This window comes from Dendropsophus ebraccatus, chromosome 5 (genome assembly GCF_027789765.1).
Source record: "Dendropsophus ebraccatus isolate aDenEbr1 chromosome 5, aDenEbr1.pat, whole genome shotgun sequence".
Classification (NCBI taxonomy): Eukaryota; Metazoa; Chordata; class Amphibia; order Anura; family Hylidae; genus Dendropsophus; species Dendropsophus ebraccatus.
The window spans coordinates 144,673,825-144,693,132 of record NC_091458.1 but is presented as its reverse complement, the minus strand read 5'-3'; the positions used below and the strand labels follow the sequence as shown (position 1 = coordinate 144,693,132).

The following is a 19,308-nucleotide window of genomic DNA, read 5'->3' as shown; positions in this document are numbered from 1 at the left end:
TTTCTTGCTCGTCGCTTGAGCGTTTGCTGTGTTTCATTGTTTCATTTCATTATCGCGAAAATTCGAACGACAATCTTTCCGTGTAAACGCAGCAATAGGGACCTCTATTCTTTTAATCATGGAGTCCAAGTGGAAAATTAATGCTTAAAAGGGGTCAGGCTCACCTAAAGCCTTTACAGTACACAATAAGTTGTCTGTATTTCACAAACTAAACTTTTCTATTGTACTTACCCCCCTCCCCCAACACACCACTGCTGGTTAGGTCCAAGTTCACCATGATGTGCTCTCAATCCCATGCCTCAGAGTGGGGTGGGGATGCGTTTGTGTGTACATAGTGTTACCATAAGACACCCATAAAGCATCAGCAAACATACATTAGTAAAATTGCAGTGGTAAGTAAAGTATTTTTAAAAATATATAAAGGGTGCCTTCACAGGTACCGGATTGCAGCGAAATCCGCTCAGCCAATCAGTGGATGCAGAGGGACAGCACACCGGGTGGCTAAGCGGGACGTCAGGGAGACACAGAAGCAGGCAGGAGCGCAGAAGGGTAATGTACTAACCGGACAGCAGGGATTTAAGGGGGACAAGGATCTACATACTAGCAGGCGAATGGAAAATTCATGTAAACCCATAGAAAATGACTGTACCAGGAATAGCAACAGATTTCGCTGCAGAACTTACAGCTTGAAATCCGCTGCAATACAGCACGTTTGAAAGCACCCTAAAAAGACCTTTAAAGGGATTTTCTGAGAGAGTATAAGAATTAGTTTGATGCACTAGGGGTGGGACTTGCTCTCTCAGTGGACAGATACCCCCAGAAAGTGGACAGATACCACCCATGGGCAGCACTCTGCAGGGACATCGCTCTGGTGCTCTTACTGCAAAGCACCGGATGAATACTCATGAGAATGGGCAGGCCAGATCAGTGCATTACGGCCAGTAGTCCCAACCCCAGTGCAGCCTACTTTACATATTAAAGTTTCAGCTAAAACACTCCTGAGGATGAAAGAAAATTAACGTCATTCTCAGCGCTCTTTGCTGAGAACAGAACAGCAGGTTAGAGTGTTCCTAAGGGGTTATTCCCCCCTCACTTAAGTGCAGTTCTCCACAGCATCCACAAAGCTTAGATGTTCCACATTTGATATTTACCTATATAAAACTAGTCTTACATGCTTGTCCTCTTTAGGTGGGGCTTTATTGTCAGATAGGCCCCTTTTCCCAGGCGGGAGATGGGGCCCAACAAAGCCCCACCTAAGTGTAAGGGCAGCTTAACACAGGACAAATCGCAGCGGAAATCTCATTGGGAGTTTTGCAGAAACATGAATTACGATCCAAGTTCCTACAGTTCCTATGTGAATATATTGCATTGCCCAGCTGCAGCCAGTGATTGGCTGGGCAGGAAAGCAGGAAGCCGGGAGCAGCAAGCTGAATTGACAACGGGTGATTTATATGCTGGCAGCGTGTGGGTTAAGGGGGCGATTTACATACTTGCAGTAGTCTGAAAGATCCGCTGCAAGAATGTATTCACATAGGAACTCACAGGACCTTGGATCGTAATGGATCTTGCTGCAAAACTCAGAGCGAGATTTCCGCTGCGACCCGTCCTGTGTGAAGCTGCCCTAAAGGGGAAAGGGCAATTATACACTGCTCTATAGTGACCACAGGCTGGAGGCAACCACAAATACTTTCTGGTCTATTACGTCCATATGTTAGGGCACAAACAGATTTGAAAGGTTTGAATAAATAAAAAAAAAATATAAAATATATAGCTTATTGGATGTGAATTTGCAGAAATCTCATCTACATGCAGCATTTAAACCCCATATATAAACTACTACCCAGTTTCCCCGAAAAAAGTGATTAAAAATTGAAAACGAAAAATAACTTCAAAATTACTTAAATCAATTTATACCATGGACAAGCTGCAGATTTAGGCTATGCTCACACACTGTCAAAATGTAGGACATTTTTACTGGACAGCCATCATTTATCGGCAATATTTCTATAGGAATGCAGATTTACAACATCCACTGCATAATTCTTTAAAAAAATAAAATCTGTACAGTAGGTTATGAATTTTTTTGCAGCTTATCTGTATGTGAAGTGGTTGAATGCAATGGGGGTGGGACTACCACTCTGGACAGATAGGCCCTGCAGTAAGAGCAATAGTCCTGACCCAAGTGCCGCCTAATTTACATATTGATTAAAGTAAAGATTTTAGCAAAATCACTGCTGAAGATGGACACACATGGACTGGTTTATAGTAAAAAATAAAAACACAATGTTTCTGCCATCACATCTAGGTTAGGTGGACAGGCCTCAATCTAGCAAACCTAAAAAGAATATAAGTAATCAAGAATGATAGCCAAGTATTTCCACCTTGCTGAACTAAAAGCTGTAACATTTTCAGAACGTGCATCTTATAGAAAAGCTCTTCACAACTCTGTTAACAAGATTTAATGTACATTTATTCTTAACACGGGAACATAGAGTATAAAGATTTCATACTGAATAAATGATATATCATTAAGCAAAAATAAAAATAAAACAAATAAAAGGAATAGGCTGAAATTTACATTTTTTTCAGAGCTACAAATATGCAGAAATCGCTGGAAAAAAAATTGTCAAATTGTTGGAACTGAAACTAAAAAAACAAAAAAAAAAAAACTCACACCTTGATTGGAAATGGAAAAAAAAAAAAAAAAGTAAAAGTTGATAGGATTGCTGGATATACAAAGGGTGAAAGAGGGAGGAGGTGATGGGTGGGGGATGCTGCTCTGTGGGTCAAACCATCTATAAGATGTTCCTCCTATGGGAGGAGGTTGGAAGGGCCTTAGGGAAAGTAACCGTGACCCTTCCTCCATTTTTTTCCATAGATCCAAGAAAGAGCTTGTGAGGGTGGTGAGGGTTTAAGTGAGGAAATATTGAGGGGAATACAAGAGGTGTGTCTTTAATGTACATCATCATATATATACAGACATCGCAGCTTGCAACCTACAAGCTAAAGGTTAAAACCAGTTATAAGAGGCGATCTCCGATTATTACAATCTAAGTTTAAAGAGGTAAGGGTGTTGCTTCACATGAAACTTTGGGGGAAAAGCGACTTTTCTGCGTCTCTCTCTCCTCCGGAAACTAAAAGCGACCTTTGCCGCTCTCCATTTAAAAACCTACATCTGGAGTCTCTGAGGTTGTGGGTTTTTCCAGCTCCGATTGGATTCTGCGGGGTTTCTCAGCACAGTTAAAAAGGTAATGTCTCTTCAGGTTTTTTTTTTTGTATTTTTTTTTCTTCTGTTTAAAGGTTCAGGGCACACAAATTCTAGTCTAAAGATTGCAAGGTGAGGAGTAGGGCAAGTTAATTTTAAGATAAAGAAGAGAATCCTTCTCCTTCCTTGAAGATTCAGAAGTCTTTATCTCCTTAGAATATGGAGCCCATCCCTTGGCTGTTGTGGGCCTAACAGTAGACTTGGGGAGGGAGGTGTAGTTACAGTGGATCCCCCTTCCCCTAGATTAAAAAAAAAAAAAAAAAATATTCACTGAAATACAGTAGCTTTGGTTAACACCAAAACGCAGAGAGGAAGAGTGGGTGGGAAATTCCACAAGGGTGACCAGGTTTCCTCTCTGGGGCGGACAGTGGATTGAGACGTAGTTTTTGCATAAATAAAAAGGGGGGGAAAGGAAGAGGGTATGGAATCAACAGTCAGGGAGGATTCCGTTCTACGGTGAAGGGAGGAGCAAACCATTCTGGGAAGTTATCCACTGCAGCTGTCATGACTGGCCAATCAAGAAAAGAACATCGCAGATGACCTGTGACACGGAGCAGTTCATTAGTGGAGACACTGAGATGTCCAGCAGACGAGCCTCGTACAGTGTGAACTCCGAATGGTTCTCCTCAACTTTTGCCAAAGCAAGCAGGGCGCGAGAGGCCCGTCGCATCATGTCCGTACTTGTGGGTTCGAAAGGAGCAGAGGGTCCATGTAAGTGGGCAGCCTGAGTCTGCTGGAATTGAGTGGCTGCCAGACTATCCTCAAGAAAACCTAGCAGGTTACCAATGCTGCCTTTATGAAGGGCAATAGCCCTTGCTGCTAAACTATCGCCCTGTGCTAAGTTTGCTAGAAGCACCACTGCCATTTCCCTACACACATGGTTTTTTCTGTCACTTAGGAACCTTACCAATGTCCCATACAGCTTTTCGAGACGACTGAAAGGTGGTGTAGCGAGTATTAGGTCCACATTGCTATCTTGAATGCTCAGTTTGCTAAGGGCCTCCAACACTAGTCTCTGGGGAGAAAGTACTGCATTGGGACCCAATGTTACAAACGGATCCTGAGCCTCCGCTGATGGACACACTGCCCAGTGTAGCAGACCATCAAGGATGGGCAAACAAATGCTCTCGGGGTATGGGGAAAGATCAAGCTGACCAGATATATTGGCAAGGGTGACCAGTGTGTTCTCACGCAACATTTCCAAACAGTCCCACCACCATTCGGCCTTATTGCTACTAACTCCTTGGTCTCTGTCCTCTTCTTTCTCATAAGTGAGGGGGGCTTGTTTCCTTTCAGGGTGCTTGTGATGGAGCAGCACAAGTTTCCCAAGGAGCAGTAACAGTCCTGGGTGCTTTGACATTTCCAAGTCATTGCCTGGCACAAAAGACAAGCTACGCAAGATATTTGATATGCACACACAACGGCGAGAGAGGGCATCTTGCCAATCTTCCAGTGTGCACAGGGGGGTCTCATCTTTGCTGCGTGGTTCATCCTCAAGAATTTTAAGACCATGTCTGCTGCGTGGTGGAGGACTACCACCTAATTGAAATTCAGAGTCCGGTACAGCGATTCCTCCGGAATCTGGTGGCAAAGTGCTGGAACGGGAACACAACACATCATCTATAGTGGCAGCTGTATCCTCTGCAACAGGAATCTGCTGCTCCTTTGAGCGACGCTTTGCCTGAGGACGTTTACGTGAAGGTGGCTCAGGGCGCCTTTCAAAGTGAGTCTGGATGTGCTCAGTTGTGTCACCCCCTCCTATTCGCCAATGTAAGAGGCCACTATCAAATTCTTGCCGGCGACCCAACTGATGCGAGCAGTCCAACACAAAGGCATCTTCCCGTTGAACAATTTTCACAGGAAGTTTGTCAAACTTGCTGGTATGCCGCTGAGTATCATCACTTGAATTGCAGGGAGCTGAATATGCCTTCCTTTCTTCTTCACCCTCATCCTCACTTTGGGTATCGCCATCTGTCAATGGTTGGCAGTTCTCATCACCGGACTCTGCATCACCTATAAGAGGGCCTTGAGAGCGATGAGTGGAAGGATTAAGTAGCGTCTTTTGTGCAGGCTCTCCAACTTCATACTCCCGGAGTATCCCAAAAATTTCAATCAGGCATCGTCGGAAATATTCCACCAACAACTCCAGTAACCCAGGGAGCTGGGGAAGGAAAAATAATGTCACTTGCAATTTCAGATTTAAGAGGACTACATCTACAAAAGATTTGTTATTTGTAACCTTACCTGACTGAGGTTAAATGTCATGATACTGTTGTCATCATAAAGAAGAATGTTAATGGTGTCTAGCGCCCAGGTACTTTCTGCAAGGAGGCCAGATTTCAATGACATCATCACACGCCAAGCCTCAGGAGTACCTAAGAAAAAAATAAGTGATAGCATTAAGAAAAGCTTGATTTTTGCATAAAAAAAAAATGTTTAACATACTATACCAGTGTATTCTTTCCAACAACTGCTTGTCGCATCAGACTTAAAAAGCTAGGTTTATGGTGCCTTAAATGAGGGCAGCATAAACTAGTAAATTGCTGAAAACATCAGTGTATTACTTACATCATTCTGTTTAGCTGTTCTCCTAATATGCAGGAGAATGGGATTCATGCTGCACCACTCCCCCCAGCTGCTGACTGACAGCTCTCTGCCTATATACAGTATATGTAGACAACTGCCAATCAGCGTCCATTATGCTGTGTGCTGCAGCTCATGAATATCAAGGACAAGAGGGGACAAGATTGCCTTTCTCAGAGCCATTGTTATTCAGTAGGATACCTGCAAAACAGCTGCACAGAACAATGTAAAACATCATTCTGTTCAGCTGCTCTACACACAGATCGGGCAGCATAAACCCACTGACAGTCTCTCTTTAAAGTGTACCTGTCAGGAAGCAGACAACTGCAATTAAAGTCACACGCATTACCGTCTTGGCAAATTTCTGACAGGTACAATTCAATGTTAGCAAAAACTGAGACAAACTGCACAGAAATGAATACTTTCAACTTAAGAATTCTCATAAATGCCTAAACAAAACTATTTTTGGAAGCTTCTCAAAAAATTGTTCAATCATTAAAAATTAACATACCAATTTCTTTTGCCGTTAGGCGCCTCCTTGGCTTCAGTATAGGTTGAGTGGCTTCCACTGAACCTGGAGGGAAGGTTATGTCCCTGCGAATAAGAGGTGGCTGGGCTGGGGTGGGCACAATATGTGATGCAGGCACAGGAGGTCCAGCTTTCTGCATCTTCAGGAATGGGGACTTGCTGGGTGAGGTGTGGGCTTCCAGTGGCCGAGGGGTGGCTGGACTAGCTACCTGAGGCAGATGGTTAGGCATGCTTGAGGAGGCTTGGTACCCAGACTGTGGTGGAGCTCTGCTCAGAGGTGGGCCAGGGGCAGGCACATAGGGGGGCTGCTGCCTGTTAACGTGAGGTGGCCACTGGCCCTCGTGGCTAAGCCGTTGGTCTGAATGCACCATATCATCTCCACGAGGTGGCCCAGAATGATAACCAGGTCCTTGTGTACTGGCTGGAGGTGGACCAGGCCTCCCCTGATAATTGTAGCCTATATCTCCTCGACCTTGCCACATGGTTCCAGGTTGGGCTCCTTCTGTAGAGCCTCCCATTCCACTAGGTGGCAAGGGTGGCTGCGTGTTATTTCCTGGAGTAGATGACACCCGTTCACGCCCAAACTGAAAAGGAAACTGATTTTGCCCTGTTGGTGTAGGCCTGCGCTCCCCAGCACTTTGAGGATAACCACTCCCATATTGACCATAAGGGTCCTGAGTAGGCTGTGAACTTGGAGCTGGAGAAGGCTGTCCAGTAGGAGGTTGCACCCCTGACCCTGGTGTCTGTTGTTGAGGTTGTGGCTGTTGTTGCCCTTGTCCACTCTGTGCCCCAGCATAAGGAGCATTGTATATTTCCCCTTCATGGCGTTTAGAAGATGGGCCATAACTACCATCCATTGGACGCTTGTAGTTCTACAAAACAAAGTTTGACAAAATCAGTTTTATAGCATAGAAATCAAACTGTCAACATTTGTACAAAGCTATAAAAAAGTAATTAGTGAATAGGTGAAGGTTAAAACTGATAGAAGACAGTAGCACTTACACAGCAGTTAGGAAAATGAATAAAATAGCCCACTCTGAAAACCCCTTTTTCTCACACATGGCTTACCTGTTGTTGGTACATTGGGTTCTGTTGACTTTGATAGGGACTACCTGATGTACCTTGTGTTGGGTACTGATTGCTGTATGACTCATGCCTAGAACAAAGATTACAGAGCTATTGCACCCATGTCGGTTGGCCTAATATTTTTGTTAAAGAAACATGCACTCGGGTTCCCCTTCACACAACTGTCATGTCTCCACAACTCTTACCTTTGTTGAGGATAGCGCCCTGGTGAGTACATGCCACTGTCTGTGTTGGAAGGCATCATATTTGGCTGAGTACCACCGCTTCCCATACTTCCTTCTGGGCCAAGACCAGGTTCTGGCCTTAAAGAACAAAAAGAACAAAAAACAAACAAGATTACATTTGTTGCATTTAGGCCATGTAACGTTTATTAAATTAATAAGCATAATAAACTTCATGGCATACTTACCTCACTCTATCATACCCGGCATAAGAATAATGCTGACGCTGAGCCATATTTGGCATACCTGGGCCTGTAGCCCTACTGTAAGGGTCTCCCATTGTCCCACTAGGTCCCTGACCTGAAGACATGAAAGGATCAGCGCCTGAAGGAGAGAAAGGGGATGTGTAATTGTACAATGTTCATTATTAACTTTCAGTTTTAGAATCTATATTACTTCAAAAAGTCAGTGCTCACCTTTTCTCATACCGCCATAAGGATCCTTGCTCGCATCGTAAGGCATTCTGCCCATCATGTCTGATTGGTACCCAGGATTAGGAGTCATGGAATTTCGCTTCTGATAAGAAGGATCTGAACCGTCATATGCATCCTGGAGGCCCACTGAGTTATTCCTTTAAGCAGACACATTAAGGGAAAGAAAAGGGGTACAGTTTGAAATGACGTACAAGACACACAGTGGGTTAAGACTCTTGGCTTAATTTGGGAGATGAGCCACAGACTTATTATAGTCTGGCATGCCCTTTTCCTCTGAAAGTACAGGGAATAGAGGACAAAGAGGGACTTCCAAGACAATACCACAAAGCTGCAATCTATATCAGTAAATTCTATCTTGTAGTGTATTAAAGTATTTTTCTGATGCTCATCTGTTCCAAACATTTGGAGAGGTCACCCAACTGATTAAGTGCTTAGCCCACTACATAAGATATTACTAAGCCCACCATTCTTTAGTTACTATATGTAAAAAATACTAGACAGGAATTGGTATTGAGTGCACGGCACTACACAGTAGCTCGTATATAACTCATTACTTTTATGGTTATTTCTTGTCCTGGCGTTTTAAAAAAGGGATAATCATGTAAACCTGCCTTCAAGTAACGTCTTCCTTTCAATAAGAATAAGACTTGCTACTTGCAAGACTAAGCTCACCTCATGCCTGGCATGGGAGGCATCTGGCTGTGTGGGGTGGATGCTGGTGTAGGGGGCTTTAGATCCCCTCCTTCGGCCATGGAGCTACTTGTGGACTGAGGTGTCTGCGGTCCCTGCATGGAGCCTGAGCCAGCTGAATGTGTGAAAATCATAGAAGAGAAAAGAAATATTTATAAACACACAAAATGATAAACCATTATTACAGTGATCTCGCATGCTTGCTCTATGTATATTACCCGGTGATGGTGGTTGGATTTTTGCTTGCTTTTTTGCTTCTGCGGATGCAAAGATATCAGGCGGTGGGTCTTCTCCCCTTTCAATTTTGCACTCAAATGCATACAGACACTGTATATACTGTTTCTTTAGAGAGCTAGCTGCACTGCTTGACGTGCCCACATTCAGGTTTGTTGCAAGCTCTCTCCACTTCTTGTTCTTATTTACCTGTATTAAGAATTGAAAAAAAAGAATTGAGGATTTGGGTAGAATAAATTTAAACCTGAAACTCCATACAGAAACAGTTTGGCTTTTCTAACAACTTTTTGGATATGTGAGCTTTTTATAAATAAATAGGTCACAAAGCACCCTATCAATGCAACATGGAAGTAAAGAAGGTGAGGAGGGAAGGGTGTTATTACAATGTCTGAAATATCAAGACAGAATCTGGGGGGAAGAGCCAAACATATCAGGGGTTCACAACTGGCCCAATAATTTTTGGGGTTCTGAAACATAACATACCTGGGTGAGTCCACCAATATCCTTGACAGACATGTAGAGACGGTACAAATCTAAGGGCTTCCTGCCTACAGCAGGCAGATTGGTCATGCCCATCGCCTTCTCTTCAGTGAACGATAGGTAGCGATCCACCCACATCTTCCTCTCTGGTTCGCCCCCTAATTCATATAATTTTGTGATTTTTTCATTTGTAGTGGTAGAGGAGCTAGATTTCTGTAAGCAAAACAAAAATAAAAATCACAATAAAAAAACACACATTAATATTAATCCCCATTTTAGATTAAAAAAGTGTGACGCAAAGTGAAAAAGATGATATTCGCACTGTGTTAGCCAGTAGACAGGAAGGAATAATAAAAAAAAGGATATTTTGATAAAATTACTTAACCCTCCCCCCCAAATCCAAATTTATGATGAAACGATTGTCAAAATCAGATTACCACATAAAGCAAAATCATATACCGGTGTGTGGTCATGCTGTTAGGGGGTATGGAGCGAGTTTCCACTAATAACCAATTAAACAATTTAGATGCCGCTGCCACAGGCTGAAGCAAAAGAATGCAGCGCACACAAAAATTAAATCCATCCCAGTCACAAAAAAAAACCAACACATTTGGTATTATCACATGCAGAATTGCACAAACTAGTAAATCACCACATTACATTACTAAATGGCGTAAGCTCACAAAGTGGCCGATGTAAAAATAAATAAAACATGAAAATTGTATGGAGGTAAGAGAGGCTAAATATAAGTGTTACACATAGCTGAGAAATACGTGTGGCCTCTTACAAGAGCTTTTTGTACCACCTTCCCTTTCAAGCTACCTTTGATTTGGTCTCTGCTTTAGGTGTTCCATCTGCTTTGTTATTCATCTTGGGAGTTGGGGTCAATTTAACATCCGAAAGACCCATAAGTTCTGGGCTCCCAGCCATGCCTGTCAAAAAAAATATATAATTGCCATAAGTTGACCATAAAGCAATAAGGTAAACTGGAAACAAATTAGTAACAATGGTAAATCTGACCTGAGTTGTTGGCCATGCTGCCTCCCATATAGGGAGGTCCCTGTGTATTCATCATGGCTGCCATACTGTTCATTCCTTGACCATATGGAGGTCCAGCTCCCATCATGCCAGCTTGATTCATGTTAGGGTACCCAGGCGACCTGAAAAACATTAGTAAGCAAAAGTTCTCCATAGCCATCTTCACCAATATAAATTTTACAGATGAAAAGTTTGAAATTCCTACCTGTTCTGAATAGAGTTGGCAGTGCCATGCATTCCAGCAGCCTCTTGTGCTTTACGATTCATACCGGGAGGTGGACACATGCCACTTCCAACTTGGGGTGGCATGTTCCCCATATTTGGACCATATGGTCTATTGCCCATTGCCGAATGACCCATACGTCCTCCATACTGAGGCATACCTCCTTGGCTATGCATCTGCCCACCTGCAACAAGAGGAGCCATGCCACCCCCTGAATACCCTGCATTTGCCATGGTATTATAATTCGGCTGCCTGGGGTATCCCCCTGGGAGGGAAAAAAAAAAAAATATAGGTAAAATCATTTACTATTTGGCGTGTGAATATGCACCAATATTGAGATTGTGAAGAATGAGCAGTTTTAAAACATTATTGAAAATACTGTATGTACTAACATAGTAGCAATAATGACTTTCTAAAGCACTTTACAATGAGGGCCCCGTTTGCAAGAGCTTACAAGGAAAGGGTTGGAAACAAAAGGCAGAGGGGCAAAAGTGCTTCAATGGTCCAGCCATCTGTTGGGGTATGCACACACTGAGGAGTTCTCGCACGTAACCTGCCGCAGATACAACCGCTCATTCCCGTGCGCGCCCGCTTCTCTCTCTTCGCGTCCCATAGATTCGTTTCTATGGTCAGGTGGATTCCACCATCTGGACTTATTTCCAAGTCCGTAATTCTGCGGACCTTACTGATGGGGAAGCCCATGTTACCCCGCCCAGCATGAGGTATATACATCATGTCAAGAGCAGGTAAACTGTTTGAATCTCGGCAGCACTGTAATGACTGGAATAGGTGGGAGATAGCATGGTGGCTCGCAACACAGTGGCTCAGTGGTTAGTACTGTAGCCTTGCAGTGCTGGAGTCCTGGGTTCATATCCCACCAAGGGCAACATCTGCAAAGAGTTTGTATGTTCTCTCCATGTTTGCGTGGGTTTCCTCCGGGTACTCTGGTTTCCTCCCACACCCAAAAACATAGCTAGGTAAAGTGCTGGCGGAATCTAACAGTCAAGATAGGAATTTATCAAAGCGACAATTGCATTATTACAAATCACAGACGCACCGAATTCATGTCACTATGGGAGTACATGCCGTATTTTCAGCAATACTAGGCTTAATTTAAACCCCTTTAATATGTAATAATTAGAGATGAGCGAACTGGGTTCGGGTCTAAATCTATCCGAACGTTCAGCATTTGATTGGCTGGGGCTGCTGAACTTGGATAAAGCTCTAAGGTTGCCTGGAAAACATGGATACAGCCAATGACTATATCAATGATTTCCATACAGCCTTAAGGCTTTTTCCAATTTCAGCAGCCACCGCTACTCAAATGTCAAAAGTTCGGGTTCGGATCGACTCGAGCATGCTCCAGGTTCGCTCATCTCTAGTAATAATCACAAAATCAGAAAAAAAATAATAAATTATAGAACCACACATTGTCTAAAAATGTTCCTAAAAATAATTGGGAAAAGACGACCATTTAAAATGTAATACCCATCACAAGTCTTTTTACCATTCCTGCTAGCTTAATGGTAACCCAAATCAATCCTGTACTTTTGCATTATAAAATGTGTTTGAAATTGATAGAGCAGGAAAGGCTCAACTTCCTACATCTGCCTGTCCATGTTGATACTTTCACAGATGAGAGGGGATGGGAGCATACAGTGTGTGAAACCACTCCCGCATGCAATGTCCAATAATCTGCTCAATGTCGCCACAACATTGGTAGCACCAGGCAGCTATTAATCATTGCCCCCAACATGCACTCGCCCACCTCTCAGCTGCAGAAATAGCAGCACAGACGGGTAAAGTGGAGAGCAGAAAAGGTAGGACCTTCCCTTCTGTCCGGATATCCCCTTAATTATTCCATAATAGGCAGTTTGTGGTGACTAATGCTGGAGTCATACTATGTACTAAAGCTGCTCATTTGTATAGGTACAGCACATAAAATTTTAAAGTGTTATGCTTTTTTTATTAGTAAAAAGTATCAATTTTAAAGTTGTGATTCAAAGCTTACTTCCAGTGATAGAAAAGTTACTTTCTTGCTGAAATGTACACAATAGCCATTTTTCTTTTATGCTTAAGTTTTTAAAGGGGTACTCCGGGCTATGTGTATTTTCAGCGTACGGCCAGGGAGGGGGTGGATATAGACGGCGCCGGTCACTTACCTCCCCGGTTCCAGATCGCGCTGCCCCGTACACCCGTTTCGCAGCTGCTTCCTGGTCTGATCAGCGGCTTGAGACGTGACGTTTCATTTCAAGACCGCTCAGCGATTCAGCTGCAAGGGCGGGACTCCGCTACGACTGCTTAATAGCTGAGCTGCCTTGAGATGTCACGTCTCAAGCCGCAGCTTAGACCAGGAAGCAGCTGCAAGACGGGTGTACAGGTCGGCGCGATCCGGGACCCGGTGCTGGAACCGGGGAGGTAAGTGACCGGCGCAGTCTATATCCACCCCCTCCCCAGCCATACGCTGAAAATACACATAGCCCGGAGTACACCTTTACTTCAGCGCCGGATTACATTTCCAAGCACTGGTTCTCCCCATTATGTGTAACTGCATTAGAAGACTGAGCTTTCTGCTCCGTAGCTCCCATCTTCAGCTCGAGACAGCGTCATGTTATTCTATGGAGCTCAGTCTCCTAATGCAGTTATACACAGCAGGGAAAACAGACACTAAGAAACATTCAGACAGTGGGTTCAATATGGATATGTTAAAAAAATGCAGCAAGATAACCACTGGAGGTACACTTTAACAATTTAGTGCTCACCACTCTGCATGTTAGCTGCTTCTCTGGGACCACACTGACTGAACCGGAGAGAAGACACTGAATATGCACTAAGGTGGCTTGTGATAGTATACCACTAATCAGATAATGGTAATATAGCTCATGTACAATGGAACATGCAGTCTCTAGTGTAACGTAGAATTGTTAAAGGCTCTCAACATGGTCAACATACATATTAATTAAATATATATATATATATATACACACACACACATACAGACACACACACACACACACACACACACACACACACACACACACACACACACACACACGGGACGCACTTGCAATATTGCCACAGGCAGCATCTTCAGCCATATAAAAAAAAAAATCCAAAAAGTCACAAAACACGTAGTAAGCAACACAACTGTTGTAACTCCTTAGCATTATAAATAAGTGACGAATTATGCCTAATATTTTTAAAGAACACACCTTGGGGACCATATTGTCCTCCCTGAGGTCCATAGCTACCCATAGAGTTTTGCTGATAAGGTCCCATTCCGGCATGCATCTGGCCCCCCGAAGACTGGCGTGGAGAAAGTGCTTGGCCAGGCTGTGGAGATCCATACTGAGGTATTTGAGTATTCCTCTGCATGTACCCTGTTGACATATTAAAGTTAACTAGTGAAGCAGGTATTTTTTATTATTTTTAGTTACATAATTGGGATGAGTGGAAGGGGGATGGGAAGCCTAGACATCTAGTCCTTTACACTCTATAGAGAAAGATGTAAGCAGAGTGGTCAGGTAGGATCACTCGTTTCAACCACACAGAATAGAGACTCAGCTCACCATTCAACGATCAAATATGGATACAATGTGTCTCTGAATTCTATTACGTTTCATTTGCAACAACCAGATATCTGATTGCTAGGAGATCATGAGAAGCGAAGGAAGCGTAGAAATGCTACCTGTGTTCGCTGTGAAATGATCAGACTCAGATACCTTATGAAGGTTGTTATGACCGAAACATAATGCAATCCTTCACAGTGAATTCTGTCTCAATAAATCACATTTGAGCATTAAATGGTAAGCCAAGTTTGACTTTTATACAGCCCAGTCCTTTGTGCGACAGGTGAATTTATTACTAGACTGAAAATCTTTAAAAATCTCACCTCTATCTTGCCCAAGACCAGCCTGGTTCATGGTAGGGTGAATCAAACCATCTGACTGCCCACTTGGAGGACGTGGTGGCATCTGTGTTCCTGGAAGAAAAACAAAAACATTTAGCACAGTCTAACCAGAATACTAATCCCAACGTTAAAAAGCCCCGTTTCAGATTGCCATAATGTGATTCCAGTGTCACAATACTGAACCAAATTGAGACCTCAAATCTCTAACAGCAGGAGACCCAGTAACATAGGCCATAGTATTAAACACTAAAATGCAGCTACGTTACAGCGCTCTCCCACAAGAAAAATGCTAAAGTGTTTACATATCACTTCGAATTTTAGGCCGAATCAAACCTTAATGACGGAAAAAATATGAATAATTAATGCACTTACCTGGTACAGATGTTGGTGACAAGGGACCAGAACGAGAAGGTGCCACACTGGCTGGAGAGCCAACAGGTGAGGGCGAAGGCCCCCTGATCCCAGGCAAATGGGGTGATGTATGCGGTGAGAATGGTGACTGAGCTGGATTGCTCTGTTCGCCCTGACTGCTGGAGATCCCAGAAGTGCTGACACCCGGACTTAGAGCACCCTCAGCACCCATTGGGAGGTCATCAATTGAACCAGAAAGATCCTGTAAAGACAGATTAATATTTAACAAGAAGGGTTTGCCACCACTGGACATACATCTCTCACCAGTGGGAGGTAGTTCCCACCAAACAGAAAAAAATGGAATGGAGAAAAAAAAAAAAAAAAACACACCACACAGATCTAAAGGGAATCTGTCAGGTTTGTACAAGTTCCAGAGCTGCAGACACATGCAGATGGCCAATGTCTTTGCTGATGGCCATTTGCAGAGATAAAATTGCCACAGAATGCAACGCCTCCCCATCTCGATAGATTAAAGGGAGGCTTAGCCCTGTATTTCAGAGTGACTGCGGAGAGGCTATTCCTCCCTTTTACTCATTCCCCCACCCAATCCCACCCGCCAAAAAATACTGATTAACAAAATGTAAACTCACTGGAAGGCTAGAGGGTCGTGGTTGCATCCCCAAGCTGAGATCCTCCTGTCCTTTGCTGGAACCCAGAGAAGGGGTAGATGAGGCCTGGGAAGTAAAGGAATCCTGAGAGAGCTCCTGCAAAATAAAGTGTGTAAGGGTTTACAAATATAAAAGAGAAACCAATATTAACCCAAATAAACCAAAGCTATGCTCATACCTGTGGTGGAGGGAAGCGTTGCTGAGAGTAGGTACTCCCCTGCTGTGCTCCAGATGTGGAATAGGATGAGCTTTGCTGCTGAGAGGTGGGATACTGCTGAGCCTGCTGGGTATATGGTGACTGGCTTTGTGAACTTGTTGGGGGGCCCTGCTGCTGTTGTGTATAAGGTGATGGAGATGGCGACTGCTGCTGTTGGGGGAAGGTGGGCTGCACAGGCTGACTAGAGGGGGGCTGAGAGGAGGAAGTCTGTTGCTGAGTGTATGACTGAGGAGCTGACTGTTGCTGAGAATACTGGGACTGTGGTGGTGTTGTTTGCTGCTGTGGAGGGTGGAGGCTCTGCTGGTTATAGTATGGTGACTGGCTCTGCTGAGAATAGGATCCAGGGCCTTGCTGCCCGTATGAAGTCATCTGGAGATAGAAAAAGGGATTAAATAATAAATAAAAAAAGACACATCCAGAAAGGTTTTTTTTTTTTTTTTTTTATAAAAATTGATTTAAAGCGACTCTGTAACCACAATCTGCCCCCGCCCCCCCCAAAACGCTTGTACCTTCGGATAGCTGCATTTAATCCAAGATTTGTCCTGCAGTCCGTTCGGCAGGTGATGCAGTTGCAACTTTGCACCACCTCTCTGTCCCTCCTCCCCACCCTCCTCATCATTGTGAATGCTCCAGGCAGATTGCCTCCTATTCCCCACCTGTGGCAGCCCGACACAAGAGGGTGGAGAGAAGGGAGGGATGGTTTGTTGCAAAGTTAGGGCACAGATACTCCCGTTTGGCAGGGGCTTCAAGTTCAAGTATTTTTTTAGGACAATAACTGCATTACCTGCCGAACGGACCGCAGGACATATCTTGGATTAAAAGCAGCTATCCAAAGGTACAAGTGGTTTGGGGAAAGGGGGGGGGGGGGTTCAGATTGTGGGTACAAAAGCGCTTTAAGACAATACTGACAATTTCGCAAGAGGTCATTGCTTAGGTTACATTAACACATTCCATAGTTTGGACCGCAATTACAGATAAACGTCAATGTCTGCGAATCCGCAAAAAATATACATGAGTAATCATTCCCACTTAATTATCACCTTTAATCACTTGATCTGCAAAAAATATGGACTACAAATGCAATACAGATAATTTTTTGCGGATTGCAGACCTCGTATGCGGTTCTGAAAAACTACTGAACGTGTGAATGAAGCTGTAGATGTTATTCTATAAGTTATAGCGAGTGAAACAAAGAAACAATTAGATATGTCTTTAGAACCTTAAACTTTATTCTAATATGTTGCCGCCTTGTGCTAAAATGAAAAAATCTGACATGACAGAATTTTACTATTTATTTCTTATTAATAAGGAAAAAAAGAATTTAGCATAGACATAAGTACTTAAACCCTTTGCTGCAACAGGTTCCCACGTGCTCTACAGTTCTGCATAAACAGACGCAACTCACGCTGGGTCTGCCCTGTGAGTACAAGTCCTTTTAATCAGAGTAGGGCTTGTACACGAAACTCAGCAGGGTTAGAATGGTTGCCTCAGGAACCAAATCCCCCAACATGAGCTGCTTATCTTCACGTCAAACTGTGGAGAGCACATGGGAATGCATCATGGTAGTGACCCTTTAAATCTCGCTCTGGGGCAGTTGTATTGCAGTGCAGTCAATGTACTGCAGAATTTTTACTGTAATTATGCTGTACTGCTACAGTCCTGCTAAAAAACGCAATATGTGAACCCAGCCTGAGATGTTTCTACACAATTCAACTTAAAGGAGAAGTCCGGCCAAAATTAATTTTTGATATGTTGTTACTTATGAAAAGTTATACAAATTTCTAATGTACATTAATTATGGGAAATGCACATATAGAGCTATTTCCCTTAATGTAGTAGATCAGGAAGTGTTAGAAATATCTCTGAAGAAGTGACGTCACGACCCAGGGTGTAATTCCTATGGAGTGTCCAGCAGGGGGCGCTCTCTATATAGAAGTCTATGGGACTTTATTGTTTCTATGGGTTTCTATGTAATGTAATGTAATGTAGTGTACAGTGCTTTATTGAATGAATACATCTATGGAATACTTTGGGGAGCAAGTGTCCTTGCTCCCCAAAGTATTGCATAAATGTATTCATTCAATACATTCAATACACAGTAAGCCCGCCGATCCGCCGCATTTCCGCCGATCCGGCACACGCTGATCCGCCGCATTCCCGCCGATCCGGACCATATACATTGAACTACAGCTCCCATCATCTGCTTATAGTATGAACAGGTGATGGGAGCTGTAGCTGGGTAATGGATATGACATGCCGCCGGGCGCAGGGGGGAGCCGCTCAGTACACAGGAGCGCTCCCCCCTCCTCCTCCTCCTTCCGTGATAACTTCCGCCTATACCAATGCTGAGTCCCTGCCTGGCCGCCGCTCTCCGCTCTCCCCCCCATACATACCGGCTCCCGATGCATCCTGGTGTCCGCGCTGATGCCGGGAGCCGGTATATGTGAGCGGAGCGGGCCAGGCAGGGAGTCAGCATTGGTATAGGCGGAAGTTATCACGGAAGGAGGAGGAGGAGGGGGGAGCGCTCCTGTGTACTGAGCGGCTCCCCCCTGCGCCCGGCGGCATGTCATATCCCTTACCCAACTACAGCTCCCATCACCTGTTCATACTAGAAGCAGATGATGGGAGCTGTAGTTCAATGTATATGGTCCGGATCGGCGGGAATGCGGCGGGCTTACTGTGTATTGAATGTATTGAATGAATACATTTATGCAATACTTTGGGGAGCAAGGACACTTGCTCCCCAAAGTATTCCATAGATGTATTCATTCAATAAAGCACTGTACAATACATTACATTACATAGAAACCCATAGAAACAATAAAGTCCCATAGACTTCTATATAGAGAGCACCCCCTGCTGGACACTCCATAGGAATTACACCCTGGGTCGTGACGTCACTTCTTCAGAGATATTTCTAACACTTCCTGATCTACTAAATTAAGGGAAATAGCAGTATATGTGCATTTCCCATAATTAATGTACATTAGAAATTTGTATAACTTTTCATAAGTAACAACATATCAAAAATTAATTTTGGCCGGACTTCTTTAAGTAATTTCTGGAGATTGGACATGAAAGGAAAAAGCCCTGTCTATATAATGTCTGACAGCTTATAATGTCTGACAGCTTACAACATATTAGAGCAAAACCCAAGCCATGAGGGGGAAAGAATTGCCTGTAAAAGCTCAGACAGGACTGTGAGAAGAGAAAGATCTGGAGAGGGGGACAATATCTCTGTTGCACCAAAGTTCCCAAGAGCACCATGGGCTTCAGAATTCTTAAAAGGGAAGCTTGTCCAGCCACAGTCCCATCCAACATGACAGATCATAAAAGAATATGCAGAGAAGAACAGCATTACATCCCCAAATCCAGTGCAA

The 19,308-nt window shown here is 43.8% G+C and overlaps 1 protein-coding gene across 1 annotated transcript in view; it reads right to left on the bottom strand.

Annotated features, from left to right (window-relative positions):
* Nucleotides 1–2,691: 2,691 nt before the first annotated feature.
* The window catches only part of ARID1A (AT-rich interaction domain 1A), a 36,441-nt gene continuing 19,824 nt past the window's right edge, over nucleotides 2,692–19,308 (bottom strand). Inside the window, exons 3-20 of the mRNA XM_069971531.1 lie at nucleotides 15,890–16,297; nucleotides 15,694–15,807; nucleotides 15,065–15,305; nucleotides 14,675–14,764; nucleotides 13,995–14,162; nucleotides 10,765–11,047; nucleotides 10,542–10,681; nucleotides 10,344–10,453; nucleotides 9,525–9,734; nucleotides 9,026–9,230; nucleotides 8,790–8,922; nucleotides 8,100–8,254; nucleotides 7,872–8,007; nucleotides 7,648–7,764; nucleotides 7,445–7,532; nucleotides 6,360–7,248; nucleotides 5,510–5,640; nucleotides 2,692–5,426 (exon numbers count right to left, since the gene is read on the bottom strand). Coding sequence (XP_069827632.1) covers nucleotides 3,768–5,426; nucleotides 5,510–5,640; nucleotides 6,360–7,248; nucleotides 7,445–7,532; nucleotides 7,648–7,764; nucleotides 7,872–8,007; nucleotides 8,100–8,254; nucleotides 8,790–8,922; nucleotides 9,026–9,230; nucleotides 9,525–9,734; nucleotides 10,344–10,453; nucleotides 10,542–10,681; nucleotides 10,765–11,047; nucleotides 13,995–14,162; nucleotides 14,675–14,764; nucleotides 15,065–15,305; nucleotides 15,694–15,807; nucleotides 15,890–16,297 — 5,277 coding nt within the window. The 3' untranslated portion in view covers nucleotides 2,692–3,767. The remainder of the gene's footprint in view (nucleotides 5,427–5,509; nucleotides 5,641–6,359; nucleotides 7,249–7,444; nucleotides 7,533–7,647; nucleotides 7,765–7,871; nucleotides 8,008–8,099; nucleotides 8,255–8,789; nucleotides 8,923–9,025; nucleotides 9,231–9,524; nucleotides 9,735–10,343; nucleotides 10,454–10,541; nucleotides 10,682–10,764; nucleotides 11,048–13,994; nucleotides 14,163–14,674; nucleotides 14,765–15,064; nucleotides 15,306–15,693; nucleotides 15,808–15,889; nucleotides 16,298–19,308) is intronic.